This window comes from Cordyceps fumosorosea, assembly GCF_001636725.1.
Source record: "Cordyceps fumosorosea ARSEF 2679 chromosome Unknown scaffold_16, whole genome shotgun sequence".
Lineage (NCBI taxonomy): Eukaryota > Fungi > Ascomycota > Sordariomycetes > Hypocreales > Cordycipitaceae > Cordyceps > Cordyceps fumosorosea.
In genome coordinates, this window is record NW_017387316.1 from 327,829 (window position 1) to 338,093 (window position 10,265).

The 10,265-nt window shown below is 54.0% G+C and overlaps 2 protein-coding genes across 2 annotated transcripts; both read left to right on the forward strand.

Moving 5' to 3' along the window:
* Window positions 1–532: 532 nt before the first annotated feature.
* On the forward strand, window positions 533–968 carry ISF_06294 (Protein kinase-like domain protein; the record flags this gene model as incomplete). Its single annotated transcript, XM_018849898.1, has 2 exons — window positions 533–811; window positions 858–968. The coding sequence occupies 2 exons, from the start codon at window positions 533–535 to the stop codon at window positions 966–968; spliced, it is 390 nt and encodes a 129-aa protein (XP_018702875.1).
* Window positions 969–2,657: 1,689 nt separating this feature from the next.
* On the forward strand, window positions 2,658–4,945 carry ISF_06295 (DUF803 domain membrane protein; the record flags this gene model as incomplete). Its single annotated transcript, XM_018849899.1, has 2 exons — window positions 2,658–3,621; window positions 3,681–4,945. 2 exons carry the CDS (start codon window positions 2,658–2,660, stop codon window positions 4,943–4,945), a joined length of 2,229 nt encoding a protein of 742 aa, XP_018702876.1.
* Window positions 4,946–10,265: the final 5,320 nt, after the last annotated feature.

The following is a 10,265-nucleotide window of genomic DNA, read 5'->3' on the forward strand; positions in this document are numbered from 1 at the left end:
GGATGAAGGTGTGATGGTGGCGGTTGGAGTGGTCAAGTCTACCTATGTACATATGTACTGTACATACATAAACATCATCAGTTCAGGCACCTCCAAGCGTTCCACATTAATACGCCTCATCAGGTACTCGATAGGCCCCGTGACCTACTTGCTCCTGTACAACAGTTATTAACGAGATACTAGTAATACTAAATTATTTTAAAAAATCTAGTTCAAGTGTTTTTATTTACTATTATATTTCCTTTGCTAAAAGTCGGCCGAGCTTGAACTCTAGATCGGGAACTAATGGTGACATCTACTGTAGATTGCTAATTAGCTAGTTACGGGTTCCAGCGCGTACTGGTAGCCATCGTCATACGTCAACCCTTGGATAATCACGCCCTCATATCCTCGTCTTATCTTTGAACTCTCAAAAAGATTTGTCCGTGCCGTCTCATGGAATCATGCTGCGTAACCGCCGTTGGCATTCAAAGTAACCGCTTAGCCAGCTCGCAGGCATCTCTTGTCGGCTCGACACCGCTTCTCCGTAACAATGGCAATTGAACAAAAGAATGCCAACGTCCGACTTCTCGCATGTCTCATCGACGAAGACGACACATACGACAGCGATTATCGCTTCCTTGTCGACGGGCAATACGTGAAGTACGTCACCACGGGGCCGGGCAACTTTCGCGGGGCCGAGGATGACCGCACATTCGAGCCCATCCTGCTCGGCGAGCTCTTTCCGCCATTCCCAGCGGGAGATTGGAATAGCGGCGACGTAGCCAATGACCCCGAGATGGGGACAGCTACTTTCGTCAGGACTAATACAGTGAGTGCAATTTGAAGGGGCGAGAAATCTCTGGCATCCTGTAAAGCTCAATGAGGTTGAGTTCACGCAGCAGGACCGAGTGCGACAGCGAGTCCACGTTTCAGCGCACCCTGACGTCAACGGCGGCAGACCTGTGCTCGTCAAGCTCGCGGTCTAGCCCTGGGAAATCCCCTACATAGAGACGGAGACTGCCGCCTATCAGTGGATCTCACCGAAGGCAAGGAAGGCCGAGTGGTTGGTTTCGTCACCGAGTGACTAGAAGATTTTGAAGTGGCAGAGCAGGAGTGTTCGTCCCAGGAGCTCGAAGACGAGATGAGAGCCCTCAGCAGCAGCCTGGAGGATACGAGTTATCGAGGCGGCAAAGAACCTATTCATAGGGTGTTAGATGTAGTTGGAAATTGCTTATGATGGTAACGCAATGCATCGGGACGCTTCATAGTACGAACGAGCCGACCTGGCTATCTCTCGAGTTCTGTACTAGCTCGCTACGACCATTGCGCAGATGGAATTGAACCAAGATTCCAGCGTGTCGGTCATTTCATGGCATTCCCAATTGACATCTCGGTCTCTGAGGGCATGAGAGTGAGTCTACTGAGCGGTAAACTCTACAATGATAGTCCTGCCCACTGGCCTATTGTCCACAGTCGCATTTTCCACAGCGGGGCACCAGTTGGTACAGGGTAGGTATTGAGGCACGTGTCACTCGGAGGGAGGATAGAAGGATAGATCAGGCTGACTTGATGTTGTAGGCAGATGAAGTGAGCCCCGGGCAGTCACGGGTTTGCGACGTATTGATCGGAGCATGCAGTTTGTGGCCTTTAGACTTGGTGAGTGGCTGTGCGAAAAGACGCGACTGTAAATACCAACGTAGCGGATCAGGAGAGCTTCGGTAGCTCCTACCTTATTTAGCTACTAACTATGTATGTATGTATGTATGTATGTGCATACATATTGTAGGTACAAAGCTACCTCGCAAGCGCTTGCGTAACTGAACGGGGTCAACGGTCATGCGCCAACCAAAAATGAGTCCGTCTCCTATTAGTTTGACCAAACAATGTCAAGTCTATCTGTACCTCGAACCAATTATTCATTACCCAAGTTACTTATTTCGTAGTCATGTCGGCTAACGTTCGGGCTAGGAGGGCAACTTACTCTGTAACTATCTATATAGGTAGGTAGGTAAGTACTAACTAACGCAGATACAATCCCTTGTGCCGTGGCACGCGCACAACAGGGTACAAAATAATGGCCTGCCAGTGAGCCTCTGGAAAAATAGAATGCCAAAGATATCATGTAAAGAGAAAGGGGAGAATAATTATAAACTATGCCACGACTCAAGAACATGAAGGAATATCACCACTGAAACGTCCAATGTCAGGACGGAAGCGCTACCCGCAAGGACCTAAGCCACTAGCAGCCTTGCACGCAGAGGCCACGCAACTTCTGTTAGCGGTGGCGTTCCTGCAGCAGACACCAAGCACCAAGCAGGGCAAATTAGCAGACGGGAGGGGAGGGTGCCACAAGTATGACGCCGCAAGTAACATTGCTGCTGCTACAGTAGGTACCTGAACTAATTTAGCGACTTGTCGGTTTTATCATTTCACATCCTGCTCCTGTCAGCCTCTCCAACTGTGTCGTTATGCTCTACTACGCAATCAACAGTCCCTAATACTCCCCTCGGCTCTGGATGACGACGCGCTGTGCTCTCCGCAGCTGAAGCGCGTGCGCGCGAGACATTCAGGCCAAACGAGAAAAATCCCCATCCCTCAGCGGCGGCCTCCTCTTCGCCCATCCTTGCGCATCCCCGCGGCACGGCCGGCCGAACTGGCAAGAAAAAATCGACACCATGTCCCTTCAGTCGCTGCTCGTGCCCGCGGTCACGGCGACGATAACGGCGAGTACCAGCGTCCTCCTGTCTAACACAACAACGACCGCGCCCGCCGCGCCGACGATACCGGGTGGTGGCGGCGGCGCCACCGGCGACGACCCCGGCGACGACCAAGACACGTTGCGGAACTGGTCCTCGCTTATCGGCATCGTCACCGCCATCGTCGGCAACATACTCATAGCCCTGGCCCTCAACGTCCAGCGGTACGCGCACACCCGGCTTAATAAGGAGCGCGCGCGCGTCAAGCAGCGTGCCCGGGCCATCCTCAAACGGGCGCAGAGCAGCAGCAACGGCGGCGGCAGCGCCGGCCACGCAGGCGGCTCATACGGTGCCATCGCTGGCACGGACAACGGCCATGCCAACGGTCACGGGACGACGAGCGCTGCCGTCGCCGCGGACGAGTATCCCAGTGCCGAAAACGACCCCTTGTCGGCGTCGTTTCAATCCGACGCGACCACCGTCTCCGAAGACGACGCCGCGGTCGCCGCGGCCGCCGCGGGCAAGACGTCGTCCAACTACCTCAAGTCGCCGTACTGGTGGCTGGGCCAGATTCTCATCACGCTGGGCGAGATGGGCAACTTCCTGGCCTACGGCTTCGCGCCGGCGTCGATCGTCTCGCCGCTCGGCGTCGTCGCCCTCGTCTCCAACTGCATCATCGCGCCGGCCATGTTCCACGAGCGCTTCCGGTCGCGCGACTTTTGGGGCGTCGTCATCGCCGTCGCCGGCGTCGTCACCGTCGTGCTGAGCGCCAAGACGGAGGAGACCAAGCTCAAGCCGGGCGACATCCTCGACGCCATCACCACCCCGGCGTTTGAGATTTACCTCGGCCTCACCGTGCCGTTGATCGCCGTCCTCATGTGGGCGAGCGGAAAGTATGGCCGACGCACCAGCCTCATCGACTTGGGTCTGGTTGGCCTCTTTGGTACGTTGAGCACACTCAGAATCGCCCGCAAATCGAACCTACTAACACAGGGTGCACAGGTGGCTATACTGCCCTCGCCACCAAGGGCGTATCGTCGATGCTATCATCTACCCTTTGGCGGGCGTTTACCGCGCCGTTAACGTACCTTTTGCTCTTCATCCTGCTCGGCACGGCCATCATGCAGATCCGATACGTGAACAAGGCCCTCCAGCGCTTCGACTCTACGCAGGTGATCCCCATCCAGTTCGTCATGTTCACTCTGTGCGTCATCGTCGGCAGCGCGGTCCTCTACCGCGACTTCGAGAAGACGACGCCCGAGCGGGCCGCCAAGTTTGTGGGCGGCTGCCTGCTCACCTTCTTCGGCGTGTTCCTGATCACGAGCGGGCGGCAGCGGCGGGACGAGGACGAAGAGTTCCTGGACGACGCCGAGGGCATCGACGAGACCATCGGCCTGATCGACCAGGAAGGAAACCCAGCGGCGGCACCCGAGGATGGCTCGCGGCGCGATGCGCCCTCCCGTCGCTCCAGCAAGGTCTCCCGCGTGAGCTTCGCGGAGCCGTTCAAGACCACCCTGTACCAGGACGTGCCGGAGAGCGCGCCGGCGACGCCTCGGCCAAACAACGCCCTCGCAGGCAGTCCACCGTCACGGAACCCGGAAACGCCTGGCGGCGGCGGCCAGGGCAACGAACCTTGGCCACCGCGCGCCACGCGGACCCTATCCTCCAACTCGGTAGCATCGGCTCCGGTGCCGCCGAACGCGGACATCCCCACGACACCGCCGACCCAGCGAGAGCAGCAGCAACAAGCCATGCCTCCGGGAGCCGAGCGGCCCGTGACGCCGCGGACCAGCACGACGACGCCCAAGTCAACGACGCGCGACCGGGACCGCACCTTTTACTCGCCGTCGCCGCTGTACTCGACTGTCACGACGGTCGTCAAGGACGCGCTGCGGGAAAACGCGAGCAGCGGCAACTACAACAACAACAACCAGTCGTCGCTGCGCAGCATCCGCTCGAGCATCCGCGCCAGCCTCTTCATCGACTCGGACGAGGAGGAGGGCGGCGAAGAGCACGACACGCAGCAGACCATTGCCGTGCCGCCGTCCGAGAATGACCTGATGAGGGTGCTCACGGCGCCGGAGCACGACGACGAGGATGATGATGAAGGGGCGGCGGCGCGGGGCAGCAACAGGCAGCGGGCTCGGAGCCTGAGCGAGACGGTGGGCAAGTTTTTTCGATCCAGGAAGAAGGCTCGGATCAACGACGTTGAGAGCGGCCCAAGCGGTGGCGAAGATGGCGACGACAATGCTGGTTCGACTGCGTGATGAGTATCAACGCCGAAGCCAGGATAAACCATCCCTCATAGATCAAGAAGGAACGTAGACGCGTCTACTTGTTCTGATGCCATTCACAATTTCGGTGGAACGAATTCATCTACTTGTTTCGACCCCATTCTCATTCTCATTGGAACGCATTCAACTAGTTGTCGCGATTCTATCACCATCATTCTCATTCTCATTCGCATTTTGCATTTCCCCTTTGGTTTGGTCGGCATTTCCTGCTACAGAATCTGCGGCACCTACTTTTGTATCTTTTGGCGACGGCGTTGTAAAGGAAGGGCGGATTTGCACAGTCATCCCTGGACGACAATAATCAACTTAGACCGGTCTTTTCTTCTTCTTTTTTGTCTTGTTAGTTTTACATGTTCTTGGCTTTGTATATTTTACATGTTTTACCCAAAACAGAGCTGTTGCATCTATATCATTCTTGCATATCTGCCGACTCGAGCACTTGTCATTTGTCGGCACTTGGCCTAGCTACAAAAATGCATTCGCTTCTTGTTCAACCTTGCACGTTCATTTTTTTGCCTCGCTCGCCGCTTACTACCGTGTTCTTTTTTTAACCAGAGTAGGGATGTTCTGTATTATGTCAAGTCTCTCACCAGGGGATCTCGGAAAAGTTCCCCGTTCACCTCCTGACAATACCATGTCCATACAACGTACACAGCCCTGACAGGGTCAGCGGTGTGTTGCCAAGTCTTGTTCATGAATCGGCTCCTCCCAACCACATGGGGCAATGCGGACAGATATCATCCGGCATTGGCGAGCGCAAAACAGGAAAAAAAAAAAAAAAAAAAAAAAACCCTGCAAAGACAAAAAAAGAAGTTACAAGGCATATGCTGGCTTGTACAAGTCAAAGCGGGCGCGGAAAGGCAAATGCCGGCGAAATCCTTGACGAAATCGCTGAACCCTGGAGGCTTGCCGAGGCCCTGGACTACCCTACCAGGCTCATCCATGCCCATTATATGTCGAAAACAGAGCGACATGTTTCTTTGTTAGGCGTGACGCATTAATTACGGGCAATCTCGATTTCCAAGGATCGCGTCGCGTGACGGCAGGTTCCGCCTGGATGGGAATGAAAGGTTACAGTTACTGTATTACAGAGTAGTTGGTTACTTGAGAAGCGATAAACGGCATCATGCCCTTCCAAATCAACGCGTGAGAGGTCTATTGTTATTATTATTGTTATCATTATTATTATTATTATTATGTTCGTGTTTTTCTTGTCTCACCGCGACACGCCCCAACTAACTATGTACTTGCCTTTCCTGGACCGCCTACAGTGAGAAGATAAAGGCGCCACCAACGAGGACTTTTGTCTCAGCAGTCTCGACAGGGTCCTGGAACCAGCCTCATTGCCTTGTCAAGTTGGCGCTGAATACCCTGGAGTTCCTTTTCTTTCCATCCATCCATCCATCATCATCAGCAGCAGCAGCCATCAGCCATCAGCCATCAGCCATCAGCCATCAGCCATCAGCCATCACCGCCGCCTCGACTTGCTGCGTACTGGTAAGTAACCCGCATGAGTTGGTGGGACCAAGCGGCCGTTTTGCAATATCCTTCTCTTGTGTCTCCTTCTGCATTGGTGCTACGGCGCATTGATAAAGGACAATAATAGCAGCAGGCAAGGACAAATAACGGTTCCCTTTTATTTTTCGACATATTCTTCATGATGCACAAGCCAGCGTACATATGGGCTGTCAAAGTCATACGAGGGGAAGCTACTGCAGGGCAACCACAGCGTCGGGACGCGAAAGCTCCATCCGTCTCCATGTACCAAAAAGGGCCGCCCAATGATGCCACTCTCGATTTCTGTTTAAGCAGGGCGGGCAGGGCGCGCACATATTGATTGGATTTTTACTTTATTTTTGCTGTTATTTGTGTTTTCAGGCTGTGGGAATATATTGCTTTTCGCGAGGCTTTTTCGGAGTAACACGACAGGCCCCTCGCGTGGACTCGAGGGCAAGAGCGGTCTTGGCAGGCTTTGGGGTAGGTATCATTAACCATTAACGTTGCCCTCGCTGCTCTCTGGTGCTTCCAACTAGAACTAGGCTGAAGAAGAAGGATGCAAGATCGACAATTGATTCATCTCCCCATGACGGCTGGAGTGTCATTGCAGCCACGCCACTCATTGATTCAGAACGCGAAAAGGGTTCCGGTAACTTGCTCCGTACTGGTACTCTCCTCCCCCAAGACCAGGGCCTGAGGGGTTTCCTGGTGCTCTCCCTTATTACTTACAGTAGCAGTAGGCTGCAGCTTGTCGCTACCGCACTGTAGGAAGTTTTCTTCTCCTCCTTCACACTTCTTGAGCATCCACAACAGCTTCGTCACATCCTTGCCGCCCCCAGCGAGCTATTCCTGTCCTGGGTAACCTGTGAACCACACCAACCATGGGCCCCCTGTGTCTTGCAGCAGTTAGCAGCTAACTAGCAGTCCCGCGAGACAAGGAACGCGGCCGTTGTCTTCGGAGGCCCTGGCCGGGAGGGACATGGCTTTTCTTTTTCTCTGGCGAACAAGCCACCAACAAGTAAGGGTTCCACAGGTCGTCGAAGGTTCCACGGACAAGGTTCCAAGCTCAAGGAGAGGATATTCACTCCCTCACTCCCTCACTCCCTCACTCACCAACTACTTGGTCACTGCTAACTGCTAGTCAAAAAGCATGTGCGACGGGGGCATACGAAGACAAGGTCGACTCCGCAGCTCTCCGCTCGAGAAAAGGCGATGCTAACACTGGGTCTGGGTCCAGTGCTCTGGAGTAAGAGGAGGCGGAGGGGACGACCGGGGGAAGAGCCAGAATCCACGAATAGCTCATGGGCCAGGCTCATCAGTCATGTCACTGCTGCTCATCATCAGCCAACTGCGCATAACTAGTCATCAATTTTGCCATCTTGCTCAGCCATGCCATTTGCCCTAGCTTGCCAGAGCCCAGCCACGTTGAAATGGTAAGACATTGCTATTATTGCAAGGTGTAATAACCCAGCATCTTGACTAATAAAACAGAAAAAAAAACCCCCCTTCAGCCTCAGAAAGCAGTCACGCATTTCACCCATACTGGTAGTCTGGTACGCTCCTTCTGACCTGCCAAGTCGAGGCTGACAAGTGAGTGTCTGTGGCTTGCTGAGAAGCCAGCCAGCATGAACAACAAGAACCAATTTGGCCATCTGTGCAAAAGGTCCTTGGTGGCGCTCTCCCCGCCTCCCTCCAGCAAGCAAGCAAGCAAAAACGAGGGCTTGCTTCGGTATCGATCCCGCGCCTGTTGCGGATACCTACAAAGGAAGCCATAACTAAACTTCTATCCACGGGGGTGCTGATAACCAACGTTAAGCAGTACTTGAGAAATGCAACCTTCAACCTTGCAGCGGCTGCAAGGGGCGGCGTAAGCAAAAGTGTACTTTGTATGCGCAGAGAGCTTGTTTCTGCAGCCGTGCGTAGCTGCGTTGCGGCGTCTTCATGCATCCCAATCGAGCCATGACGACGACTACGACGACGACTTAGATGATGAAGAAGCAGAAGCATCACGCGCCAACCAACTCTTTGACTGACGAGGCGCCATCACGAGCTACAACCTCACCGGCCGAGGTTCCCTGAGAGCTCGGCTGCTCGCAACGACACCTCGCTTTTGGGGTTGGATTGGGTGCACCCTTGCTCGTGTGGCTGCTTCCTGCTGCCATCCATCCATCCATCCATCCGTCCATCCATCTTCCCCAAGCCAGGCCAGCAATCAAGCCTCTTGGGGATTTTGGGTGTCGAGGACGAACATGCAAAGTAACCAGCCATGCATGCATGGAACTTGTCCGCTGAAGAAGACGGGACACACCCCCAGCACGCGCTACTCTGGGGAAATGGCTCCAATTCATTTATTATTACTCCTGTTGAAGCCGACTCGGTAGGTCGTCGCCCCGGCTGGCTGTCGACTATCGACGGATGGCAACGGCAGCTTCTGGAAGCAGAAGGATGGGGTGTTGATCGGTGCAGGGAAGACGGGCGCACCCCTGCTATCGTCGTCACGTCGAGAAAGAGGTAGTTGGCAGAAGCAGAAGCAGAAGCAGAAGCAAAGGATCTTGTGAGACGGCCTTTGATCAGCGCCCAACAGCATCGGGACGAGAGCTGCAAGCAAAAGCATAGGCAAAAAGCTTGTCTTGTTTCAGGATCAACTCATGGACCTCACAGCAGCCCCGGCAGCCGGCTCCGCCGGGGATGGAGAAAGATTGTTGGCGAGACAAAAAGAAACAAGGACAACAAAACTCTAAACAAAAATATGGGAATATATACGAAGGAGATGCATCGACCAGATGCTTGGGCTCAAGTTAACTATTAGCCGAGCTGGCTGCCAGTCCCTCTGGCTCCCAAACAAATCCCGCCCAAGCTTTTTCTGTACTGTCTGTGCAAGGACAGGGTTTGGCCCGTGCCAGCCAACAAGCGCAATTGGGTTGTCAGGTACGCGTTTCAGAAGTTGGGGTCAAACTGGGGTTTAAAGGAGCTATCCGTGGACTGAACGGAATGGAAATATGCCAGAACAAGGCGTGGCTTCTTTTGGGTTCTGCCTCTTGCTCGGCCTGGCCATGTTGCCAAAGGAGACGCGGGACAACAAGTTGAATGGCCAAACCGTCGCAATTGAGAAAAAGTGTCGTCCGGATGCTTCTCATTTTGGCGACTTGCATGTTGATATACAACCAAGTTACACACAACTGGGGATACCTTGCAGCCTTGTTGGACTTGACAGCGTCTTGGGCTGCTGTTGCTGTTGGGTGAGTGAATTACGCAATTGATTCGGCCAACCTGGGAATGCTCTCCATCAGTGTACAGATTACGCCATCACTGAGAGTCTGAGAGTATGGACGGAATTATCGCCACGGCCACATGGCGACTGGTGTCTCTCGGCCACGCGCCCACGCTGATGATCGCTGGAGACAAGCTCTGCCCATCCATCCATCGTCTGGTCTTTTTGTCCGTCTTGCTCTGGCGCGTCCTGAATAATGCGCTCTGGGGGAGGAGGAGCCAAGCCCGATTTTCGGCTTTGAGGCGCTAGCTAACAAGTGTCCATGGCCCCGGGCTTTTCTTTCTTGTAGTAGTGTAGTGTCTCGTTCTGAGTTGTATCAGAATCCTCCGTGCCCGTGTTCCTTTCTGGCATTGCCGGCGCATGGACGGACGGACACGGGGAGAGACAGGAAGAAGCGCAAGCCAAAAAAAGAAAAAATAGAAAAAAAAGAGCAAAAGTTTAAAAGATGGGATTTTGAAAATGGGGGCCATTGTTGTTGATGCGATGGGTAAAAATGGCATAAACATGGTAAATGCCACGAGATCC